Raw genomic sequence first — 19,624 nt, 5'->3', positions numbered from 1 at the left:
AGCCCTCCCTGAACCTGGGGGGGTGGGATTGTTGGGGGGACCGGAGGTCTGCCGGACCTCCAGCCCTCTGTTGGCACTTGGCAGGTTTGCTTTGGGGGGGTGGGGAACGGGGGCCTGCCAGGGCTCACCATTCCTCCCCAATGATCTGCAAACCCTAACGCCAGCTCGGAGCTGGCGTAGGGTTTGCCACAGCCAGCGACCCAAATTTTGGCGCGCTGGCCGCTGATCATTGGCGCTGAGCCCTGTTTAGCCTGCATTTGCATGCTACTTGCGCAAAGAGCCCTCAAGCGCGTTGTTTCACGTGCTCGAGGGCTCTAATCATGGGGCAGTAGCAAACGCCAGCGCTAGTATGGCGCTAACAGCCTCTAGCGCCGGCGTTTGCTTTTGATCATCTGCCTGTGTATGCACTAAAATACTTCATGAAATATCTGCATAAATTCAAAATCCCACCCAACTTTGCCCTGATAATACCTGGGCAATTTCCTTTCAAATCCCTGCCCTAGGAGAGAGTAATTTTTTAAAAGCATTTCAACACACAGAACTTCTCTTCCGATATGTGAGTTAACCTAGGGTTACCATTCGTCCGGATTTCCCCGGATATGTCCTCTTTTTGAGGGCATGTCCGGGGCGTCCGGCGGATTTTGCCCGCACGCACGTTTGTCCGGATTTCTGGACAAACGTGGGCGCGGGCGGGTGGGCCTGCATGCATGCGGGCGATCGGCGCCGTGGGTCTGGTCTGGTCTCCCCTCCCCTTCCATGTTCCCTGGTGGTCTAGTGACGTCTTCGGGGCAGGAAAGAGCCCCCTCTTTCCTGCCCGGAGCGCTGCCTCCCTTGTCCATCATCCTTCTCGGTCGGCTGGGGATTCAAAATGGCCACTGAGAGTTGAAGTCTTGCGAGGCCGCTGCAACTCTCGGCAGCCATTTTGAATCCCCAGCCGAGACCGAGGAGGATGCAGGCAAGGGCAGGCAGTGCTCCGGGCAGGAAAGAGGGGGCTCTTTCCTGCCCCGAAGACGTCACTAGACCACCAGGGCTAGATAGTAAGTGAGGGGGGAAAGGACTATGTGACGGGGGAAGGGGAATAGGGGGCGTGACATGTGTCCTCTTTTTCAGAGGACACAAAATGGTAACCCTAAGTTAACCCAGATGCATAAGCTTATGTGTAGAGTTCCATGCATGAGAAGAAATACTTTAGATGCAACAGGAAGGAAATCTCATGCACTTAGCTAAAGGTCCTGCAACATTAAGACCAGGTGACTTACTTTGTTCCCGCTTTGTTATGGGGCTGTGATATATCTATGGAAGAAAAAGAGATAAGTGGTTAGAATTACTGACCATAGAGACAGGAAATCCTACAAACATGGCAACACGTCCCCACTGCCTCCCTCAGACCCCTGTGTTAGTGCAAGACGCCAGGGACTTCCTGTATCTGATTCACAGCACAACACTACAGAGGGATATCAAGAAACACTCCAGCCAGCAGAACCAGGTAGGAAATCCCTGCTGCTACCAAACTTAGCTGCCCCTGCTTGGCAGTAGGTTCTTATACTCCCTGCGGACATCTCTCTTATCTTTAATCCCCTTCCTCCAACCAAGCCTCTGACTTACTATCGCCTCCAACCCAAGCTCTGCCTTCATTTTTAAACCTCCCACTGCATTTGTATCAATAGGCAGAGGAGTGTGGTAGCCGTGTTAGTCCACTCTTAAGGTTATCAATAGAAATCAAACAAAATAAAACATGGAAAAGAAAATAAGATGATACCTTTTTTATTGGACATAACTTAATACATTTCTTGATTAGCTTTCCTCAGATCGGAAATAAGCAATATCCACACCTATCCTGTTAGAATATCAATGATATGCTTTGATGTCCCCATGCATACCTCCGACCCACCCCATCCTCCCACCCTGTCAGACTGTCATAGTAATGCTTGAATGTTTTCACTTATATACACTGTCAGCTAGCACATTTGCTTATTTCCGATCTGAGGAAGAAGGGCAACCTTCGAAAGCTAATCAAGAAATGTATTAAGTTATGTCCAATAAAAAAGGTATCATCTTATTTTCTTTTCCATGTTTTATTTTGTTTGATTTCTATAGATTCTACATGGAATGTTGCTATTCCACTAGCAACATTCCATGTAGAAGTCGGCCCTTGTAGATCAGCAATGTGGCCGCGCAGGCTTCTACATGGAATGTTGCTACTGGAATAGCAACATTCCATGTAGAATCTCCAATAGTAGCAACATTCCATGTAGAATCTCCAATAGTAGCAACAGAATCTCAATAGTAGCAACATTCCACGTAGAATCTCCAATAGTAGCAACAGAATCTCAATAGTAGCAACATTCCATGTAGAATCTCCAATAGTATCTATTTTACTGTCATAGTAATGCTTGAATGTTTTCACTTATACACACTGTCAGCTAGCACATTTGCTTATTTCCGATCTGAGGAAGAAGGGCAACCTTTGAAAGCTAAGCAAGAAATGTATTAAGTTATGTCCAATAAAAAAGGTATCATCTTATTTTCTTTTCCATGTTTTATTTGGTTTGATTTCTATTGATATCAGTAGGCAGAAAGCATCACAGAAACAGACTGGCAAAATGGGTTTAGGTACTGGCAGAGGGAAGGGTTCTCCTGTGCCTTCACAGCCACACAGCAAAGAACCCCAAGACCCAGTAATCTACTTAATTTACTAACATACAAGGGCACCTTCCACCTCGAATAGGTGCACAGGCGTAGCCAGACTCGGTATTCCCCTCCCCCCCCCCCCCAATCACTCACCACAAATATCTTCCCTGAGCTATTTTTTAAGAACATAAGAGGGGTTTTTTTTCCATCTACCCCACATCTTTTCCCTCTCCTCTGCGGCGTCCCAGTATCTGCGCTCCTCTCTCTGAACTCCGTCCTTCCCCTACATTGGTACAGGCATCCTCGGCGCCCGCGATTCATTCTCACTGCTTGCGCCGCCCCCCCCCCCCCCCCCCCACAGGCTTCCATCTCCCATCCTCGCTGATGTCATTGCCTGTTTCCTGTCTGGCGGAACGCAGCAGATGGAAGCCTGTGGTGGGCCAGCGCAAGCAGCAAGAATGAATCGCTGAAGCACTGAGGACACCTGTACCGACATCAGGGAGGGAAGGGATTCAGAGACTGGAATGCAGATGCCGGGACGCAGCAGAGGAGATGGGGGGGGGGGGGATGAGAGCAGTGTGGCATTGCAGCTCAGGCCCACCCGTAGCTACGCTACTGAACGGGAGGACAACCAAGGCCCAGGGTAGGAAGGGGTCTTCCACGCTCTCCTGCTGCTAACTGTTGTCCACATGAGAAAACTCTCAGAATGAAACTGTTACAGTAGTGTTAAATATTTTAAAGGAACAGAAGAGAGGTAAAGAATAGTTTCCTACCTTTCTTGGGAGCTTTTATTTATTTGGATTTTGCTCACACCTTTTTCAGTAGTAGCTCAAGGTGAGTTACATTCAGGTACTCTGGATATTTTTCTCACAATCTAGGTTTGTACCTGAGGCAATGGAGGGTTAAGTGACTTGCCCAAGATCACAAGGAGCAGCAGTGGGATTTGAACTGACCTAGGCCACTCCTCCAGCCCAAAGGCCACTCCTCCAGCCCAAAGAATCTTGTTACTCTTTGGGGTTCTACATGGAATGTTGCTACACTTTGAAATTCTGCATGGAATCTTGTTATTCTTTAGAATTCTAGAATCTTTATTTAGATTTTGCTTACGCCTTTTTCAGTAGTAGCTCAAGGTGAGTTACATTCAGGTACTCTGGATATTTCTCTGTCCCAGGAGGGCTCACAATCTAAGTTTGTACCTGGGGCAATAGAGGGTTAAGTGACTTGCCCAAAGTCACAAGGAGCAGCAGTGGGATTTGAACTGGCCACCTCTGGATTGCAAAACTGGTGCTCTAACCACTAGGCCACTCCTCCACCCCAAAGAATCTTGTTACTCTTTGGGGTTCTACATGGAATGTTGCTAGACTTTGAAATTCTGCATGGAATCTTGTTGTTCTTTAGAACTCTAGAGTCTTTATTTATTTAGATTTTGCTCACACCTTTTTCAGTAGTAGCTCAAGGTGAGTTACATTCAGGTACTCTGGATATTTTTCTCACAATCTAGGTTTGTACCTGAGGCAATGGAGGGTTAAGTGACTTGCCCAAGATCACAAGGAGCAGCAGTGGGATTTGAACTGACCTAGGCCACTCCTCCAGCCCAAAGGCCACTCCTCCAGCCCAAAGAATCTTGTTACTCTTTGGGGTTCTACATGGAATGTTGCTACACTTTGAAATTCTGCATGGAATCTTGTTATTCTTTAGAATTCTAGAATCTTTATTTAGATTTTGCTCACACCTTTTTCAGCAGTAGCTCAAGGTGAGTTACATTCAGGTACTCTGGATATTTCTCTGTCCCAGGAGGGCTCACAATCTAAGTTTGTACCTGAGGCAATGAGGGTTAAGTGACTTGCCCAAGATCACAAGGAGCAGCAGCGGGATTTGAACCATTGCAAGACCGGTGCTCTAACCACTAGGCCACTCCTCCACTCTAGCTTGAAACACAAGTCCTGCTATAACAGGGGTGAGCAACCAGGGTCCTCAAGGGCCACAACTCAGCCGGGGGTTTAAAGATTTCCTCACAGTATATGCATGAGATCGATTTGCATACAAAGGAAGCAGTACATGCAAATCAATCTCACGCATATTCATTGTGCAAATCTTGAAAACCCAACTGGTTCGCGGCCCTTGAGGACCGTGGTTGCCCACCCCCCATGCGAAGAGGTGCCCTGCTCTGAAAGGGAGTTCCCATCTCACCCTGCTGCCTACCCCTGAAATTAAGTCTTAGGTGCTGCAGCACATCACAAGTGGCCTGTCATCTGGCCCTGCAGTCCCACTGCAATGATCATACAGAGACAGGAAGCAACGAGAAGCCAGGCTGCGACTCCCACGTGCAAGAAGCCACGTTCAGAGCAGAAAATACATACATTTGCGTTATTGATTTACAGAAGATTGCCATGGCGCAGAAAGGATAAACACATGCGCCGTAATCCAGTGAGCACACTCCTGTCGGTTGAGAAAGCAGGAGCCATCACACGTCTTCTCACCAGGAATATTCACACTGAAATCAATCAATATTACCCAACATTCCACCAAAAGTTATCACCAAAAGAATATTTAACAAGGTTCAAAACATTCCAGCCATCAACTCAAAGGTCCCAGCAACAGTACTAAAGACTAAACCTGATTCTGAATCATCGCCGATTGATTTTTGGGAAATGTATTATTCACAACAATGTTTTCATTTCAATTTCAAAATCTGAAATTGTGGGAATGAACAATGTTTTTGTAGCACAGACAGTTTGTTCTTTACAACCAATATCACATCTGTACTGTTGCACAGTCCATGAATACTTTTTACCCGCAGCTTTAGAGTCAGTTTTCAAAACGAAAGGGGCATGCATATTATGACTTTTATATCCCCTCTCTCCTCCCTGCCCAATCCATGTGCCACAGTTGCCCTCTCTCCTCCCTGCCCCACAATCCATGTGCCACAGTTGCCCTCTCTCCTCCCTGCCCACAATCCACGTGCCACAGTTGCCCTCTCTCCTCCCTGCCCCACAATCCATGTGCCACATTTGCCCTCTCTCCTCCCTGCCCCACAATCCACGTGCCACAGTTGCCCTCTCTCCTCCCTGCCCCACAATCCATGTGCCATATTTGCCCTCTCTCCTCCCTGCCCCACAATCCACGTGCCACAGTTGCCCTCTCTCCTCCCTGCCCCACAATCCATGTGCCAAAGTTGCCCTCTCTCCTCCCTGCCCCACAATCTATGTGCCACAGTTGCCCTCTCTCCTCCCTGCCCCACAATCCACGTGCCACATTTGCCCTCTCTCCTCCCTGCCCCACAATCCACGTGCCACAGTTGCCCTCTCTCCTCCCTGTCCCACAATCTACGTGCCATATTTGCCCTCTCTCCTCCCTGCCCCACAATCCACGTGCCACAGTTGCCCTCTCTCCTCCCTGCCCCACAATCCATGTGCCAAAGTTGCCCTCTCTCCTCCCTGCCCCACAATCTATGTGCCACAGTTGCCCTCTCTCCTCCCTGCCCCACAATCCACGTGCCACAGTTGCCCTCTCTCCTCCCTGTCCCACAATCTACGTGCCACAGTTGCCCTCTCTCCTCCCTGCCCCACAAAGTTCCCCTCTCTCCTCCCTGCCCCACAATCCACGTGCCACAGTTGCCCTCTCTCCTCCCTGCCCCACAAAGTTCCCCTCTCTCCTCCCTGCCCCACAATTCATGTGCCACAGTTGCCCTCTCTCCTCCCTGCCCTACAATCTACATGCCACAGTTGCCCTCTCTCCTCCCTGCCCCACAAAGTTCCCCTCTCTCCTCCCTGCCCCACAATTCATGTGCCACATTTGCCCTCTCTCCTCCCTGCCCCACAATCCACGTGCCACAGTTGCCCTCTCTCCTCCCTGCCCCACAATCCACGTGCCACAGTTGCCCTCTCTCCTCCCTGCCCCACAATTCATGTGCCAGTTGCCCTCTCTCCTCCCTGCCCCACAATCCATGTGCCACATTTGCCCTCTCTCCTCTCTGCCCCACAATCCACGTGCCACAGTTGCCCTCTCTCCTCCCTGCCCCACAAAGTTCCCCTCTCTCCTCCCTGCCCCACAATTCATGTGCCACAGTTGCCCTCTCTCCTCCCTGCCCCACAATCCACGTGCCACAGTTGCCCTCTCTCCTCCCTGCCCCACAAAGTTCCCCTCTCTCCTCCCTGCCCCACAATTCATGTGCCACAGTTGCCCTCTCTCCTCCCTGCCCCACAATCTACGTGCCACAGTTGCCCTCTCTCCTCCCTGCCCCACAAAGTTCCCCTCTCTCCTCCCTGCCCCACAATTCATGTGCCACAGTTGCCCTCTCTCCTCCCTGCCCCACAATCCATGTGCTACATTTGCCCTCTCTCCTCCTTGCCCCACAATCCACGTGCCACAGTTGCCCTCTCCTCCCTGCCCCACAGTTCCCCTCTCTCCTCCCTGCCCCACAATTCATGTGCAACAGTTGCCCTCTCTCCTCCCTGCCCCACAATCCATGTGCCACATTTGCCCTCTCTCCTCCCCGCCCCACAATCCACGTGCCACAGTTGCCCTCTCTCCTCCCTGCCCCACAATCCATGTGCCTCAGTTGCCCTCTCTCCTCCCTGCCCCATAATCCACGTGCGACAGTTGCCCTCTCTCCTCCCTGCCCCACAATCCACGTGCGACAGTTGCCCTCTCCTCCCCGCCCCACAATCCACGTGCCACAGTTGCCCTCTCTCCTCCCTGCCCCACAATCCATGTGCCTCAGTTGCCCTCTCTCCTCCCTGCCCCATAATCCACGTGCGACAGTTGCCCTCTCTCCTCCCTGCCCCACAATCCACGTGCGACAGTTGCCCTCTCTCCTCCCTGCCCCACAATCTACGTGCCACAGTTGCCCTCTCTCCTCCCTGCCTAATTATCTATGTGCAGCAATTGCCCGCTCTCCTCCCTGCCCCACAATCCATGTGCCACATTTGCCCTCTCTCCTCTCTGCCCCACAATCCACGTGCCACAGTTGCCCTCTCTCCTCCCTGCCCCACAAAGTTCCCCTCTCTCCTCCCTGCCCCACAATTCATGTGCCACAGTTGCCCTCTCTCCTCCCTGCCCCACAATCCACGTGCCACAGTTGCCCTCTCTCCTCCCTGCCCCACAAAGTTCCCCTCTCTCCTCCCTGCCCCACAATTCATGTGCCACAGTTGCCCTCTCTCCTCCCTGCCCCACAATCTACGTGCCACAGTTGCCCTCTCTCCTCCCTGCCCCACAAAGTTCCCCTCTCTCCTCCCTGCCCCACAATTCATGTGCCACAGTTGCCCTCTCTCCTCCCTGCCCCACAATCCATGTGCTACATTTGCCCTCTCTCCTCCTTGCCCCACAATCCACGTGCCACAGTTGCCCTCTCCTCCCTGCCCCACAGTTCCCCTCTCTCCTCCCTGCCCCACAATTCATGTGCAACAGTTGCCCTCTCTCCTCCCTGCCCCACAATCCATGTGCCACATTTGCCCTCTCTCCTCCCCGCCCCACAATCCACGTGCCACAGTTGCCCTCTCTCCTCCCTGCCCCACAATCCATGTGCCTCAGTTGCCCTCTCTCCTCCCTGCCCCATAATCCACGAGCGACAGTTGCCCTCTCTCCTCCCTGCCCCACAATCCACGTGCGACAGTTGCCCTCTCCTCCCCGCCCCACAATCCACGTGCCACAGTTGCCCTCTCTCCTCCCTGCCCCACAATCCATGTGCCTCAGTTGCCCTCTCTCCTCCCTGCCCCATAATCCACGTACGACAGTTGCCCTCTCTCCTCCCTGCCCCACAATCCACGTGCGACAGTTGCCCTCTCTCCTCCCTGCCCCACAATCCATGTGCCACATTTGCCCTCTCTCCTCCCTGCCCCACAATCCACGTGCCACAGTTGCCCTCTCTCCTCCCTGCCCCACAATCCATGTGCCATATTTGCCCTCTCTCCTCCCTGCCCCACAATCCACGTGCCACAGTTGCCCTCTCTCCTCCCTGCCCCACAATCCATGTGCCAAAGTTGCCCTCTCTCCTCCCTGCCCCACAATCTATGTGCCACAGTTGCCCTCTCTCCTCCCTGCCCCACAATCCACGTGCCACATTTGCCCTCTCTCCTCCCTGCCCCACAATCCACGTGCCACAGTTGCCCTCTCTCCTCCCTGTCCCACAATCTACGTGCCATATTTGCCCTCTCTCCTCCCTGCCCCACAATCCACGTGCCACAGTTGCCCTCTCTCCTCCCTGCCCCACAATCTATGTGCCACAGTTGCCCTCTCTCCTCCCTGCCCCACAATCCACGTGCCACATTTGCCCTCTCTCCTCCCTGCCCCACAATCCACGTGCCACAGTTGCCCTCTCTCCTCCCTGTCCCACAATCTACGTGCCACAGTTGCCCTCTCTCCTCCCTGCCCCACAAAGTTCCCCTCTCTCCTCCCTGCCCCACAATCCACGTGCCACAGTTGCCCTCTCTCCTCCCTGCCCCACAAAGTTCCCCTCTCTCCTCCCTGCCCCACAATTCATGTGCCACAGTTGCCCTCTCTCCTCCCTGCCCTACAATCTACATGCCACAGTTGCCCTCTCTCCTCCCTGCCCCACAAAGTTCCCCTCTCTCCTCCCTGCCCCACAATTCATGTGCCACATTTGCCCTCTCTCCTCCCTGCCCCACAATCCACGTGCCACAGTTGCCCTCTCTCCTCCCTGCCCCACAATCCACGTGCCACAGTTGCCCTCTCTCCTCCCTGCCCCACAATTCATGTGCCAGTTGCCCTCTCTCCTCCCTGCTCCACAATCCATGTGCCACATTTGCCCTCTCTCCTCTCTGCCCCACAATCCACGTGCCACAGTTGCCCTCTCTCCTCCCTGCCCCACAAAGTTCCCCTCTCTCCTCCCTGCCCCACAATTCATGTGCCACAGTTGCCCTCTCTCCTCCCTGCCCCACAATCCACGTGCCACAGTTGCCCTCTCTCCTCCCTGCCCCACAAAGTTCCCCTCTCTCCTCCCTGCCCCACAATTCATGTGCCACAGTTGCCCTCTCTCCTCCCTGCCCCACAATCTACGTGCCACAGTTGCCCTCTCTCCTCCCTGCCCCACAAAGTTCCCCTCTCTCCTCCCTGCCCCACAATTCATGTGCCACAGTTGCCCTCTCTCCTCCCTGCCCCACAATCCATGTGCCTCAGTTGCCCTCTCTCCTCCCTGCCCCATAATCCACGTGCGACAGTTGCCCTCTCTCCTCCCTGCCCCACAATCCACGTGCGACAGTTGCCCTCTCCTCCCCGCCCCACAATCCACGTGCCACAGTTGCCCTCTCTCCTCCCTGCCCCACAATCCATGTGCCTCAGTTGCCCTCTCTCCTCCCTGCCCCATAATCCACGTGCGACAGTTGCCCTCTCTCCTCCCTGCCCCACAATCCACGTGCGACAGTTGCCCTCTCTCCTCCCTGCCCCACAATCTACGTGCCACAGTTGCCCTCTCTCCTCCCTGCCTAATTATCTATGTGTAGCAATTGCCCGCTCTCCTCCCTGCCCCACAATCCATGTGCCACAGTTGCCCTCTCTCCTCCCTGCCCCACAATCCATGTGCCTCAGTTGCCCTCTCTCCTCCCTGCCCCACAATCCACGTGCCACAGTTGCCCTCTCTCCTCCCTGCCCCACAATCCACGTGCCACAGTTGCCCTCTCTCCTCCCTGCCCCACAATCCACGTGCCACAGTTGCCCTCTCTCCTCCCTGCCCCACAATCCACATGCCACAGTTGCCCTCTCTCCTCCCTGCCCCACAATCCACGTACCACATTTGCCCTCTCTCCTCCCTGCCCCACAATCCACGTGCCACAGTTGCCCTCTCTCCTCCCTGCCCCACAATCCACGTGCCACAGTTGCCCTCTCTCCTCCCTGCCCCACAATCCATGTGCCACAGTTGCCCTCTCTCCTCCCTGCCCTACAATCTACGTGCCACAGTTGCCCTCTCTCCTCCCTGCCCCACAATCCATGTGCCAGTTGCCCTCTCTCCTCCCTGCCCCATAATCCACGTGCCACAGTTCCCCTCTCTCCTCCCTGCCCCATAATCCACGTGCCACAATTCCCCTCTCTCCTCCCTGCCTAATTATCTATGTGCAGCAGATCTTCTATCTCCCTCCCTCACTGTAAGGTTCGCACGCCCATCCATCCCCTATCCATTCACAATCCGTGTGACCAAAGAAAAGTTCCTTTAGTATGGAGGAGCTTTGGCACTACATGCGGTGGCAAAGCTCCTCCACACTGAAGTTAATCCCTGTTACTGGACTGATACAGGTTATCAATAGAAATCAAACAAAATAAAACATGGAAAAGAAAATAAGATGATACCTTTTTTATTGGACATAACTTAATACATTTCTTGATTAGCTTTCCAAGGTTGCCCTTCTTCGTCTCTACTGGACTGATACAGAAACTTTTCTTTGGTCACGCAGAACCTAAACGGACAGATCTGCTTGCGAGCCTTGCAGTGAGTGAGGGAGAGAAAGACAAGGAGCAGTTTGGAACTGGGGGGGGGGGGGGAGGGGGGATTAGGGGAGATAGAGAGAGGAACTGTGGCTGGCCCGAGACAGATATTTTACTTCAATCCCACAGGGCCAGGAGTGAGGAGCAGATCTGTTTGCAGGCTACATACAATTTGATGTTGGGCCGCAGGTTGCCCACCCATGGTATAAAAGGATTTTGGAAATTGTTCTCTCTTGTGTGAATAATGAAAAAAAAAAAATGCCCTAGCGGACTGCCATTACGAGAGCCGGAGGTGCTCCCTGATCACAGTATAACACTATCATCTACTTTTCAAGATATACGTCATAATGAGGCAACGATTGTAAGCTCTTCTGAGCAGGCACTGTCTCTTTGTATCAGGTGTTCAGCGCTGCGTGCGTCTGGTAGCGCTATACAAATGCTAATAATAATAATAAAATCTACGCTCATGCCTAGTGTTTCGCTGCAGCTCTGAAACCTTTTAAACCCTTGGGATTACTGTGGACTGGAGTTTAGGGAGCTCCTCATTTGCTCATTTGCATGTCAACAACCTCAATGCTCCTAGGCCGCACCTTCCTTCCCAAAGTGCAGCCGCCCTTTCAGTTACTATCAGCAAATCTATTATTCAAGCTGATAAACTTCAGAGACCACACCTGCCTGCAAAATAGCACAAGACTGTTTTTACACCGTGAACTGCTCTCATAAAAACCAATGCAGGGCAAAGAAGCCTCTCGATGCATCTGGCATTCCACCACTAGGGGGAAGTGCCGAGCAGCTCAATACCCACCGGCTCTTTTCCATCCATGGCTTCCATCCACAGCCTTCTGTTTGCTTCCGACAGCGCCTGCAAGGTGATGGTCCCGGGCCTGGAGAATTCAAAACTGCAGTCAGTAGGCATCAAAACATGCACAGCTGATATATGGCAACGTTTGAATTGTTCCTGTTCTACATTCCCTCCAGCCACTCGGAGAAATCAGCAGATAACAAGGAAACTGCACTTAGGAAAAGGTCCATTTGCTCTTCTGAGTTCAGTAGGTACTCTGTGGATTGCCCAGTTCTCCACATAAACCCAAAGGGGCTCACATCCAAATCCCAGTATCCCATGCTGTTCTACCTGGGAAGCAACTCTATTCTCTATTGTAATGCCTTTGTATCGCTCCATGGTGCGACTGCACCTCGAATATTGTGTTCAATTCTGGTCTCCGCATCTCAAAAAAGATATAGTGGAATTGGAAAAGGTACAGAGAAGGGCAACGAAAATGATAAAGGGGATGGGACGACTTCCCTTTGAGGAAAGGTTGAAGCGTCTAGGGCTCTTCAGTTGGAGAAAAGGCGGCTGAGGGGAGATATGATAAGAGGTCTATAAAATAATGAGTGGAGTTGAACGGGTAGATGTGAAGCGTCTGTTCACGCTTTCCAAAAATATACTAGGACTAGGGGGCATGCGATGAAGCTACAATGTAGTAAATTTAAAACGAATCTGAGAAAATTTTTCACTCAACGTGTAATTAAACTCTGGAATGTGGTAAAGGCGGTTAGCTTAGCAGAGTTTTTAAAAAGGGTTGGACGGCTTCCTAAAGGAAAAGTCCATAGATCATTATTAAATTGGACTTGGGTAAAATCCACTATTTCTGGGATAAGCAGCATAAAATGTGTTGCACTGTGTCGGGATCTTGCCAGGTACTTGTGACCTGGATTGGCCACTGTTGGAAACAGGATGCTGGGCTTGATGGACCTTTGGTCTCTCCCAGTATGGCAATACTTATGTAATCATTTCTGTTTGGAGTCTTGGGTCTACAAAGCTGAAGGGGGGGTGGGGATGGATAGAAACCATGATATGGATTTAATAAATCAGGCCGTTCTCTGGATCTGTCCTATGCTGGGTCATCAGAGCTCAGGCACAGGGCTCCACAACCATAGAGACTCCAGCAAGGTTACCTTTCCCCTTTCCCTGTTTTTGCTAACAGTGCATGTCCAGTTGCCCCTGAACAGCTCTTTCAGCTAAGGACGCTGCATAGCTCTCGGGGAGGGGGGGGGGGATTGTACATATGATGAGAGGAATGGTTCTTGCAGTGCCCAGACTCTCACTTTTGTTCTCACAAAATTGAAGGAGGCGTTCAGGCATCCTGAGACGTGATCTGTCTGAGAGCTGTGTGATGCCAGGAAGCAGGAAACATGCAGCTGTTCAGGGACAAAGGGCATGCCAGGGGAAATGAGGATCCTTGGAGTGGAGCCACGAAAGTCATGAAAAGGAGACCATGCATTTCCACAAGCATCCTGTGGCTTAAATCCCTGATCCACAGGCTGGAAGAGCGGATCAGAGGCATCAGGCTGTCGGCACTGCTCCCCTGCTGCTTGGACAAAGGGACGGGAGACCAGGGACTCAGGGATCAGCTGAAAGAGGGAACGAGTGGAGACTGGGGGACTGAGTGAGGGTGGGGACTTGGGGTCACAGGGTATAATTTATTCAGGATCCCCTATTTCCCACCTGGAGCACTCCCCTCCTCACGGTTAATGCTTTACTGGCAGAAACCTTCCTCGTTGGTCAGCATTAGTTTCTTGAACCCATCCAGGACCAGGGGCGTAGCTACGTGGGGCCACAGATTTGGCCCTGGCCTCCGCCAACTCTTTCAACCCCCCTTCCCGCTGCCGCTAACCCTCCCCCACCACCGCCATTGGGTACGTGCTGGCGGGGATCCCCAACCCCCGCCAGCCAAAGTCCTCTTTAGCCGGTCTCCGGGCCGGCGCGTTGCTGCAGCTGATGTGGAAGCCTAGGATTCTGTTTCTGTGTGAGTCGCCCTGACGTCCTTCACGTTCAACGTGAAGGACGTCAGGATGACTCACACAGAACGTGCAGGACGTCAGGACGACTCGCACAGAAACAGAATCCTAGGGCCGGTGCATTGCTGCAGTTGATGTGGAAGCCTAGGACTCTGTTTCTGTGCGAGTAGTCCTGACATCCTGCACGTTCTGTGTGAGTCGTCCTGACGTCCTGCACGTTGAACGTGCAGGACATCAGGACGACTCACACAGAAACAGAATCCTAGGCTTCCACATCAGCTGCAGCAATGCACCGGCCCTAGGATTCTGTTTCTGTGTGAGTCGCCCTGACGTCCTTCACGTTCAACGTGAAGGACGTCAGGATGACTCACACAGAACGTGCAGGACGTCAGGACGACTCGCACAGAAACAGAATCCTAGGGCCGGTGCATTGCTGCAGCTGATGTGGAAGCCTAGGATTCTGTTTCTGTGTGAGTCGTCCTGACATCCTGCACGTTCTGTGTGAGTCGTCCTGACGTCCTGCACGTTGAACGTGCAGGACGTCAGGACGACTCACACAGAAACAGAATCCTAGGGCCGGTGCATTGCTGCAGTTGATGTGGAAGCCTAGGATTCTGTTTCTGTGCGAGTCGTCCTGACATCCTGCACGTTCTGTGTGAGTCGTCCTGACGTCCTGCACGTTGAACGTGCAGGACATCAGGACGACTCACACAGAAACAGAATCCTAGGGCCGGTGCATTGCTGCAGCTGATGTGGAAGCCTAGGATTCTGTTTCTGTGTGAGTCGCCCTGACGTCCTGCACGTTCTGTGTGAGTCGTCCTGATGTCCTGCACGTTGCACGTGCAGGACGTCAGGACGACTCACACAGAAACAGAATCCTAGGGCCGGTGCATTGCTGCAGCTGATGTGGAAGCCTAGGATTCTGTTTCTGTGTGAGTCACCCTGACGTCCTTCACGTTGAACGTGCAAGATGTCAGGACGACTCGCACAGAAACAGAATCCTAGGGCCGGTGCATTGCTGTCACACAAAAGAAACTGAATCCTAGGCTTCCACATCAGCTGCAGCAACGCGCCGGCCCGGAGACCAGCTACGGAGGACTTCGGCTGGCAGGGGTTGGGGACCCCAACCAGCACACACAGGTACCTGATGGCGGCGGCGGGGGACTCGGGGGAGGGTTGGTGGCGGCAGGAAGGGGGGTCAAAAGGGGAGGGGTGCTGGGGGGGTCAAAGGTGGCGGGGGCTCCACGGCGCCGGGGGCTAAAATGTGCCCCTTCACCCCTGTCCAGGACACCCCCCTCTCCTCAACGGTCCCGGCAGGAGTAGAGGCAAGCAGAGACCTTGTGCTACCCCAACAACAAACGTTATTAACTCCCAACTCCTCCCCTACTGTCACTCAACAACCAGAAACACTTTGCTCTGCAACTTACCCAGGAGCCCACCCCCCACGGACTGGATCCTTTACCACCCACAACCTCAGAACCCTCCCCCTCAGAAACTCCGGACAGTTCTCTCATGACCTTTAGCAATCCCCTTTATTTGGAGATCATGGCTCTCATGGTGGTTCGGTGGAGTCTCAGAGCTTTAAAATGGCTTTCTACCTTTTTCTAGACTAATATTCAACAACTAGTAAAAAAAGGCCCTTTTCTGAGACCAATGAAACGGGCGCTAGCAAGGTTTTCATCATAGTGTGTATGTTTGAGAGAGAGAGTGTGTGTGATAGTGACTGTGTGTGTGTGTGAGAGAGAGAGACAGATTGAATGTGCGAGTGTGTGTGTGCGTGTGTGTGTGTGACATAGAATGAGACTGTGTGAGAGTGTGTTGGCTGGTTGGTTGGTTGGGTGGCTGGCTGGCTGGCTGGCTGTCTCCCTCCGATGTGTCTGCCTGCAGGACGCAAGGGCAGGGCAAACACTCATGGGCAAACTTTGATCTACACTACCACAGATTTAGAATGTTAGGACTTATGGAGGCTTCATTACAATGCTGGAGGTGTGTTTTATATAGAGAGATATTTTTCTCTCATCTCTTCTGGAATTTCTTTTGGTCGTGACATAGCGTTCTGATAGAAACTTTGTGGTGACTACTGCACTCATCATGGTAAGGATTAGATTCAGCAGGGATGGCTGCAATCAAGTCTGATTGTATTCAATCAGATGAACCTAGCTATCAACTAAATTTGATCAATTGGTTGATTGAGTAACTGAGGGGGCTGTTACTTTTTCACACGGGTGATAATCAGTGTTGAATAACTTTGTACCTTAAATAAATGACATAATATAAAAAAGTGTTCTGTGTTTACTTAGGTTCCCTTATTACATTTTTGAAGATCAGATACCATTCAGTGTGACGTACACCTGCAACAGGGAAATCGGGAGGGACGGGAATACTTTTCAAATCACTGTAAGTAGAACCAAATAAATAACAATACAAACCTAAATGGACAGGTCATCCACTTAAGCCGAGGACCCAGCATAACGTAAACGGCCAAGCTTGCTGAAAATCCACACAGAGGCAGGGCAGAATACTTATTGGCAGGGCTTTTTTTGGGGGGGTACTTGGGGGTACTGAGTACCGGCACCTTTTCCATTGTCTACTAAAATTGACCCATGGTCCCCAAGTTTTAACGAAAGATCTCAAGCTCTACACACTAATTCTGCCTCGTCATAGATTCTGTGACTGGTTGCAGGGGGCCTGGCTATTGTGGGGAGGGTCCCTCAGTGATCACCCCACCCCTGAAGGGTGGCCTGGCATTTGAGTACCGGCACCTTTTTCGCTAGAAAAAACGCACTGCTTATTGGATAAGTTATCCTGTTACTTCCACACGGATGTTCCTCCGATAAATACTGGCCATGGACTGTGCAAAGAAATGGACTTGAAGGCTGGCTTTTTATGTGGTTTTACCCCAAACTTAACTCTGGCTCTAGACAGTGGCGTACCAAGGGGGGGGGCGGTGGGTGCGGTCCGCCCTGGGTGCACGCAGCTGGGGGGTGCCGCGCACCTGTCGGCTTCGCTCGTTCCTTGCTCCCTCTGCCCCGGAACAGGTTACTTCCTGTTTCAGGGCAGAGGGAGCATGGAACGAGCGAAGCCGACAGGCGCACAGCACCCCCCCCCCCCAAGCAGGTAAAAATGCACCCGGGGGGGGGGTCCTTTCCCCGGGGGGAGGTGGCGCTGCACCCCGGGGGGGGGGGCGCATCGGCAATCCGCCCCGGGTGTCAGCCACCCTAGGAACGCCACTGGCTCTAGATTTACAAGTTCCCCAGTTCCAGGTGCAGCATGTTTCCTAAGGGGCAACCCAAAAGGCCCTTGGGCTCCTTAGGGAGTGAGTTGGAAGTGAATAGCTCAGCATTTCCTAGACTGAGTTGCCCTTAGTGAAGGGATGTTTAGGAAACGGAAACATTTTTCCCTCAAACTTCTATAGCTGGTCCTGGTCGCAAATGTTCCCGTGAGCCAGGGAGCCTGTATTTACACACCCCTGGTGCACGGTAATCACTAGAATGAAAGTCTTTCCACACCAGAGTGCACCTAACTTGTGTAGCGTGTAAATGCAAGGGGATGGGAGATGGGCAGGTGATTTGGGGGGTTTAAGGGACTCCTTCTGGAACTGAGAGGAGGGTGGATTTTGTTGATATTTATTTATCAGTTGACTGATGAGACGTGGAATGTTTTTTCATGGGGATTTTTTAAATGTAAACATTTTAATGTTCATATGATTTGTTGTGACACCATAAGCTGTTCTTCCTAGAGAAAGTGGAGAGTGAGCCCCAGGGGTCTAATGGGGGATTATTGATTAAATTATGTTTTATTTTTGTTACATTTGTACCCTGCGCTTTCCCACTCATGGCAGGCTCAATGCGGCGGGCAATGGAGGGTTAAGTGACTTGCCCAGAGTCACAAGGAGTTGCCTGTGCAGGGAATTGAACTCAGTTCCTCAGGACCAAAGTCCACCACCCTAACCACTAGGCCACTCCTCCACTGTTGCTACTATTTCAGATTCTACATGGAATGTTGCTATTCCACTAGCAGTCGGCCCTTGCAGATCACCAATGTGGCCGCGCAGGCTTCTGCATGTACGTGCAGGACATCAGACTCACATAAACAGAAGCCTGCAGAGCTGGGTTGCTGATCTGCAAGGGCCGACTTCTACATGGAATGTTGCTAGTGGAATAGCAACATTCCATGTAGAATCTCCAGTAGTAGCAACATTCCATGTAGAATCTCCAATAGTAGCAACATTCCATGTAGAATCTCCAATAGTATCTATTTTATTTTTGTTACATTTGTACCCTGCGCTTTCCCACTCATGGCAGGCTCAATGTGGCTTACATGGGGCAACAGAGGGTTAAGTGACTTGCCCAGAGTCAGAAGGAGCTGCCTATGCCTGAAGTGGGAATCAAACTCAGTTCCCCAGGACCAAAGTCCACCACCCTAACCACTAGGCCACTTAATCTTGTACTGTATTTTTTACAAAATATTTTTCTTAAATTGCTGTAAACTGCTTCAGACAATACTCATAGATGGATAAGATAGAATCTGTTACATATAGAAACATAGAAACATGACGGCAGATAAAGGCCATATGACCCATCCAGTCTGCCCATCCTCTGTAACCCCTAATTCTTCCTGTTCCTAAGCGATCCCAGACTAGCAAGTAAAAACCAAAACAAACGGAGATGTCACAAGAGAAAGTAAGTACCTCCCGAACAGTACAAGACAGGAATACACTGAGCTAATATTGAAGTTCTCTGTCTACCCTACAAATTGGAAAGCGACATTACCTTCCTAATTCTGTAGTGCTGGGCAACCAACGTTACGCTTAGTGCGCAAAGCTGCAAGCTCAATTTATACATTAAGGTCGGTTGTGCGCACAACTTAATTCAATAGTTGGCCGTTAATAGGAATTAACAGCCAATTAGTTCCTATCATTGGTCTACATTGGCACCAATTAATAGTTATGCGTGCAACCGTCCTTAGCCTCTATTCAATAAGTTGCGCACTCAAATTCCAGAGCGCACAACTTCAAAGGAGGTGGTGCGGACATGGGAGGGGCTTGGGTGGGTAAGAGTTAGGTTGTGCAGGTTACAGAATACTAATCACTTGCACGCCTAACTGCCTACTGATAGGCAAGACCACTTACACCAGCGTGTAGTGTAAATAATTGTCACAAATTGAATGCAGTGAAACACAGGTTCAGGCTTTCTAAAGTAAACTAGGCCTCTAAAATCATAGCACCTCTCAGTCCCTGATGCTTCACTAAAGAAATGTGACAGCCTGCTTAACCTTGGCAGAGTTACAAGGTTGGCAAGGGTTGTGTACAGCTGGGAAACTATATGCTGAGAAACTATAGAAACTAATTGGGCCAGGTGCAGAAAAGCTAAATTTGGGGATAACTACTACTACTAAACATTTCTAGAGCGCTACTAAGGTTACGCAGCGCTGTACAAATTAACGAATAAGGACAGTCCCTGCTCAGAAGAGCTTACAATCTAAAAGACGAAATGCCAAGTTGGGGTAGATGAGATTTCCTGAGAAGAGATTAAGTGATTAGGTGCCAAAGGCGACATTGAAGAGGTGGGCTTTGAGCAATGATTTGAAGATGGGTAGGGAGGGGGCCTGGCGTATGGGCTCAGGAAGTTTATTCCAAGCATAGGGTGAGGCGAGGCAGAAAGGGCGGAGCCTGGAGTTGGCGGTGGTGGAGAAGGGTACTGAAAGGAGGGATTTGTCTTGAGAGCGGAGGTTACGGGTAGGGACGTAAGGGGAGATG

The 19,624-nt window shown here is 51.5% G+C and overlaps 1 protein-coding gene across 1 annotated transcript in view; it reads right to left on the bottom strand.

Moving 5' to 3' along the window:
* Window positions 1-19,624, bottom strand: part of OPHN1 (oligophrenin 1) — a 206,410-nt gene that overhangs the window by 59,018 nt on the left and 127,768 nt on the right. The window contains 2 exon segments of the mRNA XM_030208951.1: window positions 1,260-1,293; window positions 11,873-11,951. Of these exon segments, the coding sequence (XP_030064811.1) occupies window positions 1,260-1,293; window positions 11,873-11,951 (113 nt within the window).

This window comes from Microcaecilia unicolor, chromosome 7, assembly GCF_901765095.1.
Source record: "Microcaecilia unicolor chromosome 7, aMicUni1.1, whole genome shotgun sequence".
Taxonomy (NCBI): Eukaryota; Metazoa; Chordata; class Amphibia; order Gymnophiona; family Siphonopidae; genus Microcaecilia; species Microcaecilia unicolor.
This window is presented reverse-complemented; position numbering and strand designations above follow the sequence as displayed.